Source organism: Pan troglodytes, chromosome 11, assembly GCF_028858775.2.
Source record: "Pan troglodytes isolate AG18354 chromosome 11, NHGRI_mPanTro3-v2.0_pri, whole genome shotgun sequence".
Taxonomy (NCBI): Eukaryota; Metazoa; Chordata; class Mammalia; order Primates; family Hominidae; genus Pan; species Pan troglodytes.
The window spans coordinates 21,736,052-21,756,918 of NC_072409.2; the positions used below are offsets into that span (position 1 = coordinate 21,736,052).

General features: G+C 42.3%; 2 protein-coding genes across 14 annotated transcripts in view; one reads left to right on the forward strand and one right to left on the reverse strand.

Annotated features, from left to right (window-relative positions):
- The window catches only part of ASTN2 (astrotactin 2), a 980,365-nt gene that overhangs the window by 703,891 nt on the left and 255,607 nt on the right, over positions 1 to 20,867 (forward strand). Inside the window, exon 1 of one of the 5 annotated variants that reach the window (XM_063787535.1) lies at positions 15,092 to 15,337. The exons of the other annotated variants lie outside the window; for them this stretch is intronic. The gene's annotated coding sequence lies outside the window, so the exon portion shown is untranslated. Of the gene's footprint in view, positions 1 to 15,091; positions 15,338 to 20,867 lie in introns of those variants that run through there. 5 annotated transcript variants of the gene reach the window in all.
- The window catches only part of TRIM32 (tripartite motif containing 32), a 102,599-nt gene continuing 83,389 nt past the window's right edge, over positions 1,658 to 20,867 (reverse strand). The window contains exons 1-3 of one of the 9 annotated variants that reach the window (XM_016961544.4): positions 15,022 to 15,098; positions 4,973 to 5,033; positions 1,658 to 4,741 (exon numbers count right to left, since the gene is read on the reverse strand). In XM_016961544.4, coding sequence (XP_016817033.1) covers positions 2,702 to 4,663 — 1,962 coding nt within the window. In that variant the 5' untranslated portion in view covers positions 4,664 to 4,741; positions 4,973 to 5,033; positions 15,022 to 15,098 and the 3' untranslated portion in view covers positions 1,658 to 2,701. Of the gene's footprint in view, positions 4,745 to 4,972; positions 5,034 to 5,603; positions 5,692 to 14,738; positions 14,880 to 15,021; positions 15,099 to 20,867 lie in introns of those variants that run through there. The other 8 variants (XM_016961543.4, XM_063787536.1, XM_054659018.1 and 5 more) reach the window with 8 other exon arrangements.

Sequence of the window (20,867 nt, forward strand, 5' to 3'; positions counted from 1 at the left end):
AAATGCCTGAGAAAGGTTTTAATCACCAAATAGAAACCTGTTAAGCAAGAAGAAAGGAACTGTTTAGCATGGTTGGACCACTTCCCACCATCAGGTGCTCTTTTGAGCAACTAGATAAAAGAGTAACAGCCATCATTTATGGAATATTCCAGGAATGAAACCAGGTTATTTTCACATGTTATCTCATACCCTTCTAGGAGGCAGGGATCATTTTTGTTATTTTCCAGAAGAGGAAGAGTTAAATGACTTGCCCAAGGCCACATGACTAATAAGACAGAACTATAAGGTAAGCAATGCTGTAGTTCAGTGGTTTTCAGAAAAGTATTCTGTAGATTCACAAGTTTTGCAATGGTAGCACAGGAGGTAAGGTAAAGGGAGGAAACAGCATATTCTTCAGCGGCACAAACCTGCTTCAACCAGAGCAGCTGCTCTTTGATCTATTTTACATGATAGACTTCCATATAAGACTTTATTTGGACAAGGGTACTGCTGCTTTAAAAAACAAAGCAAAAAAAAAAAAAAAAACAACCCAAAAAACTGCTGTAATTGAACAAATTAGTTTCTTGGGGCCCTAGTCTGCAATTTAGTCAACACAGCAGATAATTAAACATCGACTGTACTAAGCACAGCCTAAAATATTCACATCAAAGGGGAAAAAGGAAAAAGACTCAGATCACACTTCCATTTTGAGCCAACAGATACCTGCTTTACTTGAGGGAAAAGGCATGACTGGTTTAGATGGGTAGAGATCTAAATGCTGAATGTCACTCAGTGATAGCACCTCTTTCAGAAGCACAGACAGCTGGAGGATTCCTGGCCTCATTTACCTCCAGCCTGCCCACAATATTATATTTCTCTCTCCACTGCAAACTGTGTGCCAAAGGCCTGAGCCACTGTTATTGCCTCAGCAAGTCCCCCACTGACAGCAAAGACAGATCTCCTGCTGCTGGGTGCCCCCACAGATAAAGTGGCTCTAATAACTAGTGGAGTCATTTGTGATGCACTTTCAATTGGATCAATTTCCTCTCAATTACCCAATCTTTGAAAATCTGATGCAATTTCATAATCAGAATATGGGGCTTTCTCCAGATGAAAAGAACAAGACAAACTAGTTCAACATCATTTTAATGACCTCTTTACCTATCCTTTGGCAGCTATTATGATACAATCCAAAGAAACACTACTACCATAAAAACAATTTTGAGCAGCTCAGTTTAGCAAATTTTGTTTACATGAAAGTAAGGGAGTTGCTCTTTGGCTTGCCATCAGCCCTGCACCTAGAGTAAGATATATTACTTAGTAAACACCAAACCCTCAGGAACCTCATCACAGGTCCTCTCACCCACTTCTGATCTTAAAAACAAGACTCACTTCCTTTTTGTGAACTGTAATTATAAACATAAAACATACAGCAGAAGCTCAGAATAGGGTATTGGTGACTCTAAACCTTGGGGGATGATTCTGTACACATGTATTTGGGAGAAAGATTTGGATTATTATCTTTACATAATAGTGCTTTTGGCTGAATTTTGACCTGGGTAGATACCTACACTCTGAAAGAACACGTGAGATAAGGAAGCAAAATGGCATAGCGCAGGTTATCCCTCTTATCATCTCCAAAATTCCATATTTAATTAAAAGACATGAACACCAGAGATGAAGAAACAGTTCTCAATTATTTAATGCTTGATAGAGAAATGGAAAGAAATCCTGAAACCAAATAGTATGTACTGACTTGAGGAAAACACAGAATAACAAACCAATAGTTTTGCTGTTTGTTTTAGTAATGAACATGAAAATGTGTCCACCTCTCCACTTTGTTGGCCCTGGCCTATGTTGTACAATTCCTTAGACACAGGCCAGAAGAGAGAGGTAGTATGAAAAATGATGAGCCCTAGAGACTATCCAAATTTGCTGACTATATCAGCATTTGTTTGCTTACTCCCAGCTTCCTATGCTTTGGCATAATTCCAACCCATGTATGCTTCTTTAAAAGGCAAGCAATTTCCAGGCTGAAGTCATCAATACCAACCAACTAGGGTCAATCCATTGTCACATCTGCAATTCTCAATCCAAGATGGCACAGATCCTCCAGGCGAGAGGTACTGCTTCCTAAAGGGCCTGTGTATCCCCTTTGGTAGCACTAAATGAATGACTTTCATACTGGTAAAGACGATCAGACTGAGACATAATGTTACGGGAATATGATGTCTTAAATGTCACTGAAAGGTGGAGCAGATCCCACTGAAGCATGCACAGTGAATCCAATCAGAGTTGAAGAGAAAGTGTCACAGATGAAGCACATTGTAGTAGGAAGGAAACAATGGATCAAGGGCATCAAAGCCAAATGGGAAAAAATCAAGGATTTAATACAAGGGCAAATTTCAAACATGGCACAAAGGGCTAAAGTGGCTCTCTCTACTAAAGCCTTGGAAGTGCCTAATTGCTAATCAAACTTCAGCTAACACCATCGTGTGTCCTATTTGGGCAGTGCATCTTTTAAAGCTCTAAATTTAGGTGGGAAGCGGGGAGGGGGACATAACAAATAAAAACATTAAAAGATGGAGCTTCTGAAGTTCTAGAACTACGCAGCTGGAATCAGGACATAGGCTGAGTCTATTCTGCATGTGCCACTAACAACCAAGAACTAAGGGAAGGGAAGTTGGCTTGGGAGCAGAAGAAACTGATAATTTCTCATCCCCTATGGGGTGGAATATCTTCTCAGATGGTAGCTGTAGATCTTGATGCAATGATCCCAACAGTCCAAGACCAGCAGCTGCCCCTTAGGAGTTAGGGCTATGCCCACCGGACAGGTAAGTCCCTCTCGAATAAGGACACTATAGCCCCCACCCTTAGGAAAATGGAGAATTTCCTTGCGACTACTGTCAGCCACGATGAGATCACCACGAGCATCCACACACATGCCAGCAATGCAGCGGAAATCCTCATTCTCCGAGAAGAAGTGGCTAATCTGGCGACCCAGCTGCCCATCAGGGCCTACAGAGCCAATGGAAAAGCCACCCTCCAGGTGGTGCTCATTCTGCCGATTCTCCAGATTGAGGCCTAAGCCCTGGGTGAAGTAGACGGTGCCCTCAGCATCACAGGTGACAAATTTGGGCCGCACAGCACTACATAGGCAGCTGTATTTGACCACCCCTGATCCTCGATCAACTGTGAAACACCAAAGCTTTCCACCTTCCACATCGGTTACTACAAACTGGCCAGATGGCAGGGCTGTGATACCCCATGGTTTGCTCAGCTGGCTCCTGTGACAGGCCACGCAGTGGCCATCCAAGGTATATACCTTGAGGGAGTTATCATAGCTGTCAGTCACACCAATCAGCCCCTGGCAGTTCATTGCCACTGAGAGAGGAGTGAGGTTGGGTAGATCTGCCCCAAGGAAGCTTAGCACAAAGCTATCAATGCCACTGGGGCTGCGGCGGATTTCCTTCAAAAAGCCTTTGCGGGTAAAGACTTGTATACGATAGTTACCACGGTCAGCGACTAGTACTTCACCTTGACTGGTCACGTAGAGACTGACTGGAAGATTGAACATTCCTGGAGTGCTGCCTTTGGCCCCCATCTTCTTGAGAAAGAGGCACTGCTGGATATTGGAGGCTGCCTCAGGACCCCGCTGTTTAGCAGGTGAGGCCCTAGGGCTGGCAACCACTTCCTCCGGGCTCATGTCCATCTCTCTAAAAGTAACAGAGGTAGAGGCAGCAGAGGCTGTGGCCTCCATGGCCCAGGAATCTTCCATGTTAACTGTCCGGGGCTTCTTAACAGCTTGCCCAATTTGGAGGGGGCCAACATGACCTACCTTAAGGAGCTCCACATCTTGCAGGGTGAGCTCCCGAGGCAAGCTGGCAGTGAGCTCTGGCTCCTCCTCATCAGCTGTCTCCTCCAGTAGTGCTACATCTGCCTGCTTGATCTTGGCCAGGAAGTAGTCACAGCGAGACACAGCCTGCACCTCTGCAATGTTAAGCAGGTAACTCTGCTCCTCTACCACTTGACTATTGGACTTCTCAACTTCAGCTAAAGAGCCTGTGAAGAACTTCCGAGAGCGAGCCAGCTCATCCTGGACCCTGCGCTCCTCATGCCCATACTCCTGGAGAACTGCTTTATACCTTGCCTGAAGGTCCTTGGAGACACCTTCCAAGGCTGCCTTCCGCCGCTGCAGCTCCCCCATAAGTTCCCGCAGACGAGTTAACTTCTCTCCAAAGTCCCGACGCCGCTCCTCAGCTGCTTCTTTGACAGGGAGTGTACAGTGGCCAGGAGGCTGATGGTCTGCTTCCCGGCAGGGCTCACATAACACCAAACCACAGCTCCGGCAGAATTGCCGGGGCAGACGCCGCCCACAGGACCGACACATGAGCAGCCCCACAGCCTCGCTGAGCCCAGCTGTATCAATGATCTTTAGCACTGTCAGATTGTCTGTCAGCTGGGTCAAGCTGGTTATGCGGGTAATCTTGCTGCAAAAGGGACAGCGGACACCATTGATGCTACTGGCCAATAGCTTCTCCAGGCACTGGCGGCAGATGGTATGGCCACAGTGCAGAAGCTTGGGACGCAGCTGCTCTTCTGTGAAGGACTCCATGCAGATGGGGCATTCTAGCACTTCCCGGAGGGCATCCAGGTTCAGGTGAGAAGCTGCTGCTGCAGCCATTGCTCTTCCTTTGAAGGGTATTGCTAGCACAGCTCAGAACTGAACAGCACAGTATTCATGCCCTAGAGGGTCAAATTCCTGCTAAAGAGAAAAAGAAACCATTATTCATTTTCCTCTGACTATATAAATAAATTCACTCAAGAAACATTTAGAGAATAGGTATGACCAGTCATTCAGTCATTCACTTACTTAACAACTATTTTATTGAGGTCTATTATATGTCACGTGAGGGTGACAGATAGGGAAACAAACCAGACAAAACACTGCATAGTGGGAAATAATTCAGATTCTGTAGTCTCAGACACTTACTTAGCTGCATGACCATAAGGAATTAACTCAAACTTCCAAAAGCTCTTTCCCCATCACTCATCTGTAAAATAGAAGTAATAATGGTGTCTGCCTTATATGGTTATTATAAGGGCTAAGTAACAAGATAAATATGATGTGCTTAGTATAGCACCAGGGAAGTAGTATACTTGTAATAAATGCTAATGAGCTAATGATTATTTTCATATTTGGTGAATTTTACAACTTCTGATTTACACTAACAGAAAAGCATAGGAGAATTATGCACAGTAAAAGGAATAAGTATAACATGCAAGTCCACATAATGTTCTGCTGGAGTACAGTGGATGGAATGATGGATTCTACCTAACAGACTTGGGGAAGGCTTCCCAAAAGCAGTTTCACTCCTAAGATATGTCTTGAAAGAAATGAAGGAATGAGGATAAGAGTACTTTAAGCAAAGAAAACCATGTAAGCAAAAGTGTGGAGGCTTTTTTTTTTTTTTAATCATGTCACAGACTTTATTCTGTCATGTTTGGGGGCCTAGGAATCATCCACAGAAGCAGAAAATTGTGATGATTAGTTTTAGGTGATCTGCAAAACATCAGATCAGAAAATACACATTTTCCACGCATCTATCCTCCTACTTACTCACCTATCCACCCATCTAAGTTTAGGTATCTTGTTCTGTACTAGATACAAGAGGTCTTTAGGATACAGATCCTGCTCTTCAGATATTCAAACTTTATAAAAGACAAGACATGTAGGTAAATAATAATGAAGGCAGAAAGTGGTACTATAAATGAAATAAAAACTAAGTTTGATAGGGGTTGAGGAGTCATTCCAATTTGAAAGGATACAGAATTTTCAAAGGGAAGATGACATTTTATATTGGCCTGGAAAGATGCATAAATACATGGAGAGGGAAGAAAGAAGTGGGCAAAAGGCACAACCTTAACAAAGTTTAAAAGACAAAGGAAAGGACAAGAAGTTTCATGTATTAGAAAGAAAACAGAGAATACTTAAACTCTATGCATTTTATTTTCTCCATCTTTAAAATGGAAATAATACTGTCTTTACAGAGTTAATGTAAGAATGAAATAATATATAGAGTGTATAGAATGCTAAGATTTGGCTCTGCACCAAAAAAGCCTTAAATGAATTTTAGTTCTCTTTTTTATTATCCTTAGATTAAAACTGTGGGAGTATATATGGGGAATAGAGTAACAGACTTGGAAAGGTAAATTGGGGGAATAATTATAAAAGGTCTTCAGAGCCAAAATGAGATTTTTGAGCTTCATTTTCAAGGGCATGGTGAGGTGATGAATGTTTTGAAGCAGGAAGAAGATATGATCAAAGCAGGAATGGAGTGGGGAAACATCAGAGAAGACGGGGATAATGAGGAGTCTGAACTAGGGAGCAGGTGGTGGAAATGGAAAGATTCATTTGAGCAATATCCAGAAGTATAGTCAGTAAGATTTGAAAGGTGAGTGGATTATGGTGGGGGAGTGGTGAAGAGCTGAGATAGCCAAAGACTCAAGCCTAGATGATTTAAAAAATAGCAGTGCCTTATTAAGACTGTTTATTTCTGGCTTAGAGTACCCTCTGCTTCACCCAGTACAAACCATGAACACTCCAACCCTCTTGATATACATATACTTATGAAGTTGACCCAGAGAGATCTCAGTGCTCTGTAGCCTTAGGTCACTGTCAACGTATACCCCAAATCAGAATGAATAGGTCTAGCAAGTTGAGGCATATGATAGTCAGCATTTCATAAATGCAAATCCTACAGCTGTATCTGTGCAGTCTTGTGATCTGCAGATGGTCAACCACCCAGGAGAAGGAGGAAGTGGAGGGCAAGTTCGTTTGATTTTAAGGACAATGCATTTAGCTCAAGAACACTTTGCACATGACATCAACTCTTTCTCCAGGCATAGAGAAGAAGGGGAGTTAATGTAGAGATATACATTACAACAAATTTCTACCATATTAGCTTTGGAATGCAATCTGACAAATATATAGCAGCAGACATGCACAATTATCTAAAGTCAATCCTTCCTCCCTGATATCCCACTTCCTTTGTACTGCAAGGGAAACTATGCATCTAGTGCCTATTATATGCTAGTTACTATGACAGATACTTTATATGCTTAATCTCTTTTGATCTTCATGATGACACTATGAAGTCGTAATATTTTTATTATCCTATTTTACAGATGAGGAAACGAATGCTCAGAAAAACTTGCTCAAGGTCACGCAGCTCAAACATAGTGGAACCTTGAAGTACAGATATTTTTACTTTATTTAACCCAACATTATTTCAAGCTATTTTTTACTGTCACATAACAATGATTAACTAATGTTCCCTTGACCACGCTCTGGGGAATGCTGCCTTATAGCATACACATTTTCTCCATAACACAGAAGGAACACTAATATAGTTATGAGATTCTGCTGCTATAGAGTGGGATAGATTGATTTATTAGCTGAGTGACCTACTCTCACACAGCAAGCTTAGAACCCATTATGACTCAAATCCATATCTCAGCAAAATAATATTTACCATATATCATGAGCGTATGAGGTCTGATGTGGATATCTGAAACTATGAATGGTAAATTCTTAAATGCCAAGTGTCTAGGGGCAATAGTATAGACATACTGATAGAAATTACAACTCAGGGCCAGGCGTGGTGGCTCATGCCTGTAATCCCAGCACTTTGGGAGGCCGAGGTGGGTGAATCATGAGGTCAGGAGATCGAGACCATCCTGGCTAACACGGTGAAACTCCGTCTCTACTAAAAATACAAAAAAAAAAAAAAAAAAAAACAAAATTAGCTGGGCGTGGTGGCAGGCGCCTGTAGTCCCAGCTACTCAGGAGGCTGAGGCAGGACAATGGCATAAACCTGGGAGGCGGAGCTTGCAGTGAGCCGAGACGCGCCACTGCACTCCAGACTGGGCGACAGAGCGAGACTCCATCTCAAAAAAAAAAAAAAAAAAGAGAGAAATTACAACTCAGGATCCATGCAACCCTTCTCAATTCTAAATCAATAGCTACAGTTCTCTCTTCTATCGTCTGGGACAACAGACTGAGGACATTTGGAGTTTGAATCTAGAACGTTACCTTACAATGCACAGGGACATCTGTGTTCTTCCCAGAGCTGGCAATGCAGATCAGTTTATTAAACAAGGCTGCCAACTTGTAAAAATAGCAGCAAATTATTTCCCAAGCTTTCTGGAATATCATATCCCTCCTTCAATTGAAAAGCTTCCTACCTCTCTGTCTAAGACATCAGGTTTAAAAAAATGAATTTACTATGCCCACATCCCCAAATTATCTCAGCTGACTACAGCTTCACCAAGCTCTCTGAGGATGTCAAGAATTCCTGCCCCAAAGCTGCCATGCTTTGCCAGGAAAACCTGTGTTCCCCTCACTAAAGCATGAGGCACGGAAATAGTCGCAAACCTGGAAAAAGCCAGAACCACTTTTCCCACTTCCATGACTTGAAACCATTGCTTTGTGAAGGATCTTAGCCTGAAATGGAGCTAAGAGACAGGCAGATAGAGCCCGTCTCCTCCAGAAGGGCACATCTGGTCATTACTGTAATACTGAGAATGACTCAGATAGAAGGTCAATTTGACTTCAGTTTCCCCCAAAAGACTATACAAATAAAAGGAATTGTCTTATCATTCCAAATCTTTAAGTAAGCTGCCCATTTTCTGCCAGCTATCAACTGTACAACCAATCAGAATGAGTATCCAACATGCTATGTATCATCTTGGCTCCCTTCATGATCCCTTGAATGTCTGTTTCCTGTTGTGCACTTTGTGCCATTAGTTCTTGACCTCCCACCTCATCTAACATCAGCTTACCATCTTCCCACATCCCTTGACCTAATGATTAATACTGTACATCCCATACCATACTGTACATCCCGTACCATACTGTACTAGCACATCTCTTCAGCTCCCGATGAGAATCTATCCCTTAAGCTGTGTCTACTCTGGCTGCCCTAAGACTCAGAAAAATTACATAATTATATTCCATATTAATCTAGCCTCTTCTAGCACCACTGGGTTTTCCCCATTCCATGAAATGAGTAACCAAGGTAGTAGAAAAAGCAAACAAAACCAAAAAATGAACCTTGAAGTTATATACGACTGAGATCATATCTTAGCACTGTCACAAGTTGTGGGGAAGCAGGCAATTTATTTAACTTGTCTAAACCTGTTTTCTTAGTTTATAAAAAGAGTACTGTAATGACTATGGAAAATGCATATAAAGTACTTAGCCTGATACCCTTAGGTGTACAATAAAAGGATGCTAAATAAATAATAACCAGAAACAGCATTAACAATAACTAGTACTAGTATTAATAACGCATTCAGTTTACAAACTACATTTTGAAAGCATGAACAACCTTTCCTTTCATGGCATATAAAGGCACATAAAGATTAATAAAAGGGCTGGTCAGTTTTGAAGAGTTTTGATTGAGAATGCTAGACATCCAGGCTAAAAACTGATGGGGAAATGAATTTACAACTTGTCTTGCCCAGAAAATGAGCTGCTGTAGCTCCTTCAAGCAGAGACTAAGTATGAAATGCTAGAATTCGTAGCAATCTCCTTACTTGAGACCAGGAAGTGGAGGTTGCAGTGAGCTGTGATGATGCTACTGTACTTCAGCCTGGGCAAAAGGGGAAGAAAAGGTAGTAATCTCAAGTTGTAAAATAGATGAGAAAACTAAGACCAGGAGAGGGAAATTAAGACCACAAATCACACAACAGAACTAGGACTAAAAGACACGAACTAGGAGTGGACAGTATTATATAGATTAAGGAAGCAGGCCTGAGGGATCAGGCTTTCCTGGATTTGAATTCAAGCTCTACTACTTATTGTGGAGACGTGAGCAAGTTATTAATACTTCTGTAGTTCTCAGTTTATCTATGAAAAGGGACTTTAAAATAGTATCTTCCTCACAAAGTTATTGCAAAGATTAAATGAGATTATGTGTGTAAAGCACTAAGTACAGTACCAAGCCAGGCATGCAATTAACTATACATAAATAATAGTTTTTATTATTATTAGCAGTAGCAGCAACTGCTGCTGCCACCACCCAACCTATTAGAAGAAATGAATAGGCACTTTTCAGCAGACTGTACCCAAGGCCCCAGATACATAAACCTAAATAATAAAAATTCTAAGCCCTCCTAGAAATTGTTTTACCTGATCCCAGAATCTAAAGATTAGAGATGCTCTAAGGTTTCAAATCTTCACCTAATGCTTGAATTGCCACCATGGGGTGGTTCTCTAGATATCTCCATTTCCTTTACCTATATCAGCCTTTGGCGGCTTAGGCCATGAGCAAAACTGGAGAACTTTAAGCAATTAACAAAACAAATCTTTACTAAGCACCTACTATGTGTCTGGCCCTGTGAACGGTACTGGTGATACAATTTTGAGCAAAAACCAGACATAAACAGTGCTTTCCCCTAAAAACTAGACAACATGTAAAATATTGGATTTCCTTTCACAAGACATAAAGGTCCATCCTACTATTGACACGCTCCCCTGGTTTGACTGGGTTTTTTGCAAGGTTTATCTCATTTCCTTTTATGTCAGCTTTCTAAACTTTATTCCTCATGCATTCTAACAGAATGCTAATCAAGTGCAAAACTATCACTGTGCCACCAAAGGCCACTCGTTAGCAGGACTGACTTTAACGAATTCAGTGAGGTCATCACCTGACATCCACTCCTGTGTGTGGGAGAGGATTCTGATGAAGTTTAGATTACTCAGGGCATTTAAGGCACCTGCAGACAACTAAGATAAACTCAACAAGTAGGGGCTTATAGGGAAACACAGGCATGCTCCTGAAGTTGTACCAGTCTGGGGCAAACAAAACAATCCAGAAGGAAGTATGTTTGTAGAAAAAGAAAACTTTAGCTAGATTACTAAGTTAAACATAGCTAAACTATGTCAAGGGCAGGCTAAATGAATAATAGGGTTTCCTGGAAAACATGCTTGCCTGTTGTCTCTGTTTTCCTCTAAAACTGCAGGACCTAGAAAGACTCCCTTGCATCTTTCACAAACATTTGAGTAGTACCTACGCTGCCAGTATGACTCAAGGAATACAAGACAAAGGAAAAATCAATAGCCCTTTCTCAGGGACCTCCAACTAACCTCAACCCTCTCTCTCTTTCAATTCCTTTCTCTGCATATAACATCTGTTCATTTAATCATGAGATTATGATTAAAGGATCAAGGAGATCCTAGGAAATATACAAAATGGGATGAGAATTTTGAGGAGACTAGCAGAGACTACTTAGGGTTATCAAAATCTGGCAAAGAGCCTGAGCAACATAGTGAAACCCCATCTCTACAATAAATTTAAAAGATAATCAGGTGTGGTGGCATGCACTTGTGGTCCCAGCTACTTGGGAGGCTGAGATGGGAGGATCACTTGAGCCTAGGAGGTTGAGGCTGCAGTGAGCTGTGATTGCACCACTGCACTCCAGCCTGGGTGACACAGCAAGACCCTGTATAAATAAATAAATATGACAAAGCAACACTTAGTTCTGTTCCAGCACTGCCTTCCTCTCATAATTGCTAACACTCTTAAAGCAACTACTATTTATTGTCAGGCATTTTTTTATATGTTCTCATAGTCTCATAATAACCATGTAAAGTAAGTGTGATTCCTCTTCAAAAATAAGGAAACCAATGCTCAGAGAAAGTAGCCTGTCCAAGGTCTCAAAACCAATAAGTAATAGAGCAAGGATTCAAATCCCAGTATCAACTCCCAGCCATAAAATTACTAACTTAAAGGATGTTTCATAGTTCCCTAGCTTTAGACAAAGTCTGGCTGAGAGGTTGGTAAGGGCACCTAGAAATGATTTTTAAATTTGATTGTTTTACCAGAAAGACAAGATGGAGGGAATGTCACAAAGGTTACACATCAGTGTGCATAGACAATGATCTACTTTAAGGGCCTTATAAACTTCTGGCTTCCAACTATTCTCCAGACATAAACATAGGGGCTCTGAAGGGTTGGAAAAGGCTTCTAATAAAACTACTATAATGTAACATAGGTGTAAGACAGAACTGGGTTTGTATCCCAACCTAGCTACTTGCTCTGTAGCCCTGCGTAAGTCATTTAACCTGTTATTTTTCTCATCTGTAAACAAGGAATAAAACCTAGACTGTTAGCAGGATTGAATTCACTAAGATAATGCACATAATAAGCACTCAACAAATGATAATCATTTGCATTTTTAATAGATTGAGGCTGACAGGACAAGTGCCGTAGCTAGTGACAAGGTAACATAGGAAATTAGAGTAAGGAGTTTAGACAGGGCTGATTTAATTCCCATGACATATTTTCTTTTAGGGATGTGCATAGATATTCCAGCTAAGTCTTGCTGTCAGACACAGTCTAGCTTTGTTTCTGAACTGGCTTCAGCAACCCTGTAGCTAGTCCTGGAAATGATAGAGCCAAATTCTGTTCCAGGGAAAAGCAGACCAAAAGAGACCATACAGAACAGTAGTTACTCTCCTTCAGAGTATGACTGCCTTCAGCCTCAGTCCCTGCTATGAGGTGTTTTTTCAAGCCAATGGCCTCCATACCTTACCCCATAGTCCGTTGCACCTCATCCTGCCTGATAACCTCAGGCTCCTCTCCTTATCTAGCCCCTGGTCTTGGTCTAAGAGCAAACCAAGAACAAAGTCCAGGGCTCCTCCCTAGCTAATCAGAGAGATTTACCCCCCAACTTTAGAGTTCAATCTGATAGTCAGTGATACTCACTGGCAATCCTCTTTTTCATTAGAGGGGAATGGGCTGAGAAAATAAGACTAAGCAGGCCCTAGCAAGGAAGAAGCAAGGAAAGCGGGAATATACGGAGTTACAGAGATCTGGGTATGAGCTTAACTGTGTCATTCCTAGCTATGGAAACTTAGGCAAGTCACTTCCTAAGCCTTAGTTTCCTCATGTGTAAAACTGAATACAGTAGAGCCTACTTGGACTGTCATGAAAATTGAGTAAAGAAGTAGATACAAGACTAAAAATTACTAGATTTTGAGAACCTACTATGTGCCAGATCCTAGGCATGCTAATTTACTTCACTAAATCCTCACAACAATTCTGTGACATAGGTCTTGTTATCATAACCCCATTTTACAGATGAAGAGCCAAGGCACTGGGTGGTTAAGTAACTCATTCAAGGCCACAAAGTCAGGAAGAGATAGAGCTAGGACTTGAACCCAGGGTATCTGACTCTAGGGCAGAGTGCCTCAACTTTGGCATTACTGACATTTTAGGCAGGATAATTCCTTACTGCGGGGGGGAAGGGCGTATCCCACACATTGTCAAATGTTTAACATAAAACATTATGTTTAATGTTTAATCTACCCACTTGAGGCCAGTAGTATCCCCCACCCTGTGACAACCAAAAAACATCTCCAGACATTGCCTAATGTCTCCTAGGAGACAAAGCCAGACTTGGTTAAGAACCACTGCTTTACAGTCTAGCACAGGACTAAATGCTCAATACCTAAGGGTTCCTTTTTTTTTTTTTTGGTTGTTGTTGTTGTTGTTGTTGTTTTGTCTCTCTCCGAGCCCAAACACCTCACTCACAGAGCCACTGCTCCTTCAAGCTGTAATGGATCTTATATAGGATAAATTATTCCACTCATTCTCCTGGAGGTCTCACTTTCTATCTGCTATCGTAGCTTGGGGGTACAGGGAAAAAGGGCTTAGGCAGATGACCTTGAATAGTTCCATTTCTTCTTCCCCAAAGCCTACCACTTTCAGTGGGCCGGGGAACCGGTGGTCAGAATGGAGTTAGTGGCAATACCATACCTGCCTCATGATAACGGATCTTTGTTTAATAAATGAAGAAGATTCTGCCCTTCACAGGGATTACCACACTCCTTCAGGATATCTGAACTGAAGATTTATCACTTTGTTCCTCAGCACCTGAACTCTGCTCATCTTCATATACTCATCCAGTTTCATACATTACTTTTAGGTCCTTGGGTCCCCTGAACTCCCTCTGTCTCCCATGCAGCGATTTAAGGAAAATCTCTTTAGCAGCCCAAGACACCAATCCACAAATCTACTCAGGGTCCTTTGATTTTATAGCCCAGTTAGGACATCTCCACCCCACGATTCAATCCTCTCCAAACCCTGTCCCCAACCCTCTTACAATTCCAAATTCCAATCTTTGGGGCTGTATATTGCAACCCTCGTCAATTCCTCACTCATATGCCCCAAATCCCTCGGACACAGATCCTTTAATCCCTATTTCCAAATCTCTGCCACACTCAGCCCCGCACCTCAGTTCAACGCTCCAATTCCTCACCCCAGATTTCTGCTCTCCCTCAATCTGAGCCCCCATCTCCTGCATTCCATCGGGCACTGTGCTGCCCTCATACCCTGCTCCTTCCTCTTACGCACTGAATGTCATGTGCTGCCTTCACACCTCAGCCAGCTCCCTTCTTTCTGCTAACAGATAGAGTCCCTCAAGAACTCACCCCACCCCCTCAATCTCACCCTCAGCCCACTCCGAAAACCCTTTCTCAATAGCACTTAGGATCTCCCTAGACCTTGCTCCTATCATCTCAGACCCTGTCCTTGCCAGATGCCTAGCGCCCCCAGATTTCCTCAAATCTCATCGGGGCCCCCCAGTTCCTTCATATTTCTGAAATTCTGCACCCAGGTCCCTCCAGGGCCCTGATTCCCTCCCATCTCCCACATGCTGCACCCCCTTCCTCCTCAGGGCCCCGACATTACCTCATACCTCCCGAGATGCTGCAACCGCAAATCTCTTCAGAGCCCCTCGCTCCCCTCCCCCAGCTGCATCTCCTCGGATCTCCTCAGCCCCACGAATCCCTCCCGAGCCTGCCCCTCGCAGCCCCACCCCCACCCTGGTCCTGCCCCCCCAGATCCGGTCCCCACACCCTGCCATTCGGGCGCGGCCGCTGCACGCCGGCACGTTCCCCCGCCCGGCCGCTGAGCCACGGCCCACGACCCCGGCCGCGGTCCCCAGTCCCCAACCCTCCTTCCCGCCCCCTACCTGACCGCCCGCGGCTCCGACGAGTCCACCGCCGCCAGCCCACCCGCCTGCCTCCCTCTGCGCACGCGCCGTTGAGCACCCCTTGCCGGGCGCCAATTCGCAGAGCTCCCTGTCCGTCACTGAGCCCCGCCTCCCCAGCATGCTGGGGCTTGTCGTGCAGCGGGCCCCAAGCGCGCGGGGCAAGGCGGCCCTGCAGGGGTGAGCTTTCCTCTGAGAACCCGGGGCCTTAGCGACACGTAATCCAGTTTTCCGTCTCCTTGGTGCAGATGAAGAAACCGAGGCCCATGGGCGAAAGGGACCTGCTCAAGTTCACTCAGTAAGTCAGGAGATAAGCCAGAATGCGTATCTGACTCCAGTCTCAATGTCTACCCCTTCACAAAACGGTAGCCTCCAGGGTAGTCCTCAGCAAAGCGTTGGCACCTTACTGAATCTGTTTTTCCATCTGAGAAATGGGCCAACGGAAAAATCAAACTTCCATTCTGGGGAAGTCGAGAACCGGGACTCCCTAGGAAGGGCAGTGCTTTGGCCGCATGTTCTGTGCTCTGACAGAGAGCTGCACTAGAGACAAGTTTTATCCATGAGCACATTGCTCTGTAAAGGAATGTTTTGCCTACTCAGCTGGGAGGCCGACAGCAGAGGCAGACTTGGGGAGTACACTCTGCAGCCCCTGTCCCTGCAGACTGAAGGTACCCGGGAACCCAAACCAAGTGTAGTTTTGCGGAGTCGGGTGAAGGTGGAGGAATCTTACCAGGTGGGAGGTGATCTGGCCTGAGATTTGAGGGAATCTGGGGCACTTAGGCATCTGGCAAGGACGAGGTCTGATACAGGACTGGCTGGCCACGACCTGCAGTCCCTGAAGTAGTCTGGGGCCAATCACCTACTCTCCAAGGTGTCTATACTGTACAGCTTAGGAGCACAAAGGAGTTTGAAGTAGGATGGACTTGGATTTGAAATTCCCCTTAGCTATGTGACCCTGCACAATGATAAAACAATAAACAAAAACAATGACTAACATCTTTGAACACTTGCTGTCTGGCTACAGCTGAGGACTTCAGGTGCATAGCTCACTAAATCCTCATAAGGACCTAATGAGATAAGGCAGCTGATGGTTAACCTACACCTGTTGTGTAACCTAGGTGGTTAAACAAGGCCACATATGCCTAAGTGTTGGAGCCCAAATTTGTATCCAATTCTATCTGAGAACCCACTCTGTTAACCTTGTTTACTCTTTCTCCCCATTTTCTAAATTTCTAAGTGAAGTTTGCCATGAAGATAAGCCAAGATTATGGTAGTTTGCACTTAATGATAACTATATTTGAAAAATTGTAATTAGCAGGTAGGGGATAAGGGAGAGGTAATGCCAAATGATTTCTCACTTAGACCAGTTAGGGAGACTTTGCACCCGTTTTAAATTTTTTTCCTGAAAACCACAGTTATCAGCCCAAAGTATAAATTTAGGACTGTTCATAGTCTTACATATATACATATTATATATGTATGTATATGTATCAATACAGACATACTGATGTTTCCCTAATTACAGAGGAGTGTTAAAAATACTCCTGGGGATCTAGCTCAAGCAAGTGTCTTGAAAAAAAAAAAATCTCTCTTCTCCCTTAAAACAAAAATCAGTGTTTGACTCTTCTTTAATGTTTAAGTTACTTACCAGTTAAATGAATTATTATACCTCTCACAAAATCTTAGAGTAGAATAAGCATTCTAGGAAATGCACTCAATTTTTATCTTATAGCTTGACATATCCTGGCACAATATTAGAATTCCTCTTACACAGAGGCATTTAAAAAATAATCTTTGTGGAGTGCTTTAAACACTCTTTATTCAGCATTTTAATGTAACAGATTTTAACACTTAAATCACCTATATCAGTGGAACCACCTGAGGAGTTTACCTTACCCACTGCCTAGACAGAGCTGATTCATCAAGACAGGGGAATTGCAATAGATAAAGAGTAATTCACGCAGAGTCAGCTGTGCGGGAGACCGGAGTTTTATGATTACTCAAGTCATCTCCCTGAGCATTTGGGGAACAGAGATTTTAAGGATAACTTGGTGGGTTGGGGGAAGCCAGTGAGCCAGGAGCGCTGTTGGTCAGGGATGAAATCATAGGGAGTCGAAGCTGTCTCCTTGCAGTGAGTCAGTTCCTGAGTGGGGGGCCACAAGATCAGATGAGTGAGTTTATTGATCTGGGTGGTGCCAGCTGATCCATCAAGTGCAGGGTCTGCAAAATATCTCAAGCACTGATCTCAGAAGCATTTTAGGGAGGCTCAGCATCTTGTAACCTCCAACTGCATGACTCCTAAACCGCAATTTCTAATCTAGTGGCTAATATTAGTCCTACAAAGGCAATCTAGTTCCCAGGCAAGGAGGTCTGCTTTGGGATAGGGTTGTTACTGTCTTTGTTTAAACTATGAACTACAAACTAAATTTCTCCCAAAGTTAGTTCAGCCTATGTCCAGGAATGAACAAGGACAGCTTGGAAGTTAGAAGCAAGATGGAGTCAGTTAAGTTAGATCTCTTTTACTGTCTCAATCATAATTTTGCAAAGGCAGTTTCAGTCCGTCACTTTGGGTTTTGTAACACCTTAATCTTAAGGTGTAGGGTATGAAGATGGGAAAAGGCTGTCGATTGCTCTGGGTTCTTCTTGCTGACAGGGGACGTAGTGGGAATGGGAGTCAACCCCAAGGTGAGAAGAGTGGGACCACTTTCAAGTGTCTGAGCGACTCATGCAGGTCTGGCTGGGCTTCTAAGGCTTGCATGGCAAAAACATTAGTACTCTCATCTATAGTTTTAGTACAGTATTTAGGTGAACAGCCTACTATAAGGTAAATAATGAGTCCTAGGATGAGGAGTACAATACTCAATTTTAAAAGCAAAGATTTGAAAGCATTAGTCTAGCGACTTCCAACCCACAAATAATTTAGGATTTAGTCAAAATTGTAGAAAAAACTCAAGGACAGCTAACAACAGCTAACAATAGGTTTCCTCTTGAAGCATAATTTCTCTCTCTCCAGACCCCATTTTTATTAAAAACAAGTCATGATAGAACTGATTTGTTTACAGAAATATACTTTAGTCTTACTATACTTGGCCTGATTATTTGCATAAAGTGCAGCAAGAATAATTATTTTTCACTTAGGGTCTTTTTTGTTTAAATTAGCTTTGATGGAACTCTGCTCCATGAGGAATCTCAGATAAGAGTTTTTAAAAGCCAAGCTGAGCCATGGGTTTGTATCCTCAAATACCTATGAGTTGGGTAAATTCCTCTCTTCTCAAGGTCCCAAAATAACTTGGGGTTCCTGGGCCTGTTAGAAAGTGACATTCTTTACTTACCACAGGTCAGGAACCTTGTACAGGGACTGTATGACAGAACCTTGTTCAGGGACTATAGACAAGGTATAAGGTTAGATTCCCCAGGGGGCTTTAATTGGCTCTATACATTAACTTTGATTCTTTGAAGGAAGCATGCCATTCCAGTAAAAGCCTTGGTAAAATAATCAATTTCTCCAGTTGTGTCCTGTTACAAGACAAAACAGATTCTTACTGCACTTATGCAATTAACTATACTGGCATAAATTGAGAATACTTACAAATAGTTTCCATATTCAGGAGAAATCAGGTAGAGAGAAACAAATATGCTCTAAATTTTTTTCATGGAAGTATTTTTTACTCATTTGTTAAAAGTTGCAAATAACTCTAAAGAAATATGCTATCTTGACTCTGAAAATGAGAGGATTAGCAATGCTTAACACATCAGCTATCTATGAGAAGCCTAGAAGTTTCATTTTTTCCTCTATTCCAATAAAACAATTTTTAAAGTTATCTGAGACCTGCACTCAGAGTGTGATATCTGATTATAAACTGCCTTTTGAAAAGGACAAAAGCAAGACAAAATGTCTATGGATGACAAAAGTCTATAGCTACTATTAAAGCTACAATTGACTAGGAATCTTGGTTACTTCTGTGGCATACAACACTTTTATATAACAATTATAATTATTAATAATGTACTCTAAATCATATCAGAATTATAGAAGTTTCCCATGATTTCTGGAACACATACTAATAACATATTTATACAAATATAGTCCAAAGAAAACCAAACACTATTCACTCTTCAATTTGAAAGTTTTTCCTCGATTCTAATATCACAGTCTCCAGAGTTTTTAATCAGAAACCTGCATTTAAGAGGGCCTGTTAAATTTTATAGCTGATTATAAAACCATCTGTTAAAGAGGACCAAAGCGAGACAACAATTGTATATGGATGACAAAAACATTTTAGGGCAGCCACACTTTTTTTTTAAATTTATTTTTTATTTTTAATTTAATTTTATTTTATTATTATTATACTTTAAGTTTAGGGTACATGTGCACAATGTGCAGGTTAGTTACCTGTGTATACCTGTGCCATGCTGGTGTGCTGCACCCATTAACTCGTCATTTAGCATTAGGTATATCTCCTAATGCTATCCCTCCCCCCTCCCCCCACCCCACAACAGTCCCCAGAGTGTGATGTTCCCCTTCCTGTGTCCATGTGTTCTCATTATTCAATTCCCACCTATGAGTGAGAATATGCGGTGTTTGGTTTTTTGTTCTTACGATAGTTTACTGAGAATGATGATTTCCAATTTCATCCATGTCCCTACAAAGGACATGAACTCATCATTTTTTATGGCTGCATAGTATTCCATGGTGTATATGTGCCACATTTTCTTAATCCAGTCTATCATTGTTGGACATTTGGGTTGGTTCCAAGTCTTTGCTATTGTGAATAGTGCCGCAGTAAACATACGTGTGTATGTGTCTTTATAACAGCATGATTTATAGTCCTTTGGGTATATACCCAGTAATGGGATGGCTGGGTCAAATGGTATTTCTAGTTCTAGATCCCTGAGGAATCGCCACACTGACTTCCACAATGGTTGAACTAGTTTACAGTCCCACCAACAGTGTAAAAGTGTTGCTATTTCTCCACATCCTCTCCAGCACCTGTTGTTTCCTGCCTTTTTAATGATTGCCATTCTAACTGGTGTGAGCTGGTATCTCATTGTGGTTTTGATTTGCATTTCTCTGATGGCCAGTGATGGTGAGCATTTTTTCATGTGTTTTTTGGCTGCGTAAATGTCTTCTTTTGAGAAGTGTCTGCTCATGTCCTTCGCCCACTTTTTGATGGGGTTGTCTGGTTTTTTTTTGTAAATTTGTTTGAATTCATTGTAGATTGTGGATATTAGCCCTTTGTCAGATGAGTAGGTTGCGAAAATTTTCTCCCATTTTGTAGGTTGCCTGTTCACTCTGATGGTAGTTTCTTTTGCTGTGCAGAAGCTCTTTAGTTTAATTAGATCCCATTTGTCAATTTTGCCTTTTGTTGCCATTGCTTTTGGTGTTTTAGACACGAAGTCCTTGCCCATGCCTATGTCCTGAGTGGTAATGCCTAGGTTTTCTTCTAGGGTTTTTATGGTTTTAGGTCTAACTTTTAAGTCTTTAATCCATTTTGAATTAATTTTTGTATAAGGTGTAAGGAAGGGATCCAGTTTCAGCTTTCTACATATGGCTAGCCAGTTTTCCCAGCACCATTTATTAAATAGGGAATCCTTTCCCCATTGCTTGTTATTCTCAGGTTTGTCAAAGATCAGATAGTTGTAGATATGCAGCATTATTTCTGAGGGCTCTGTTCTGTTCCATTGATCTATATCTCTGTTTTGGTACCAGTACCATGCTGTTTTGGTTACTGTAGCCTTGTAGTATAGTTTGAAGTCAGGTAGCGTGATGCTTCCAGCTTTGTTCTTTTGGCTTAGGATTGACTTGGCAGTGCGGGCTCTTTTTTGGT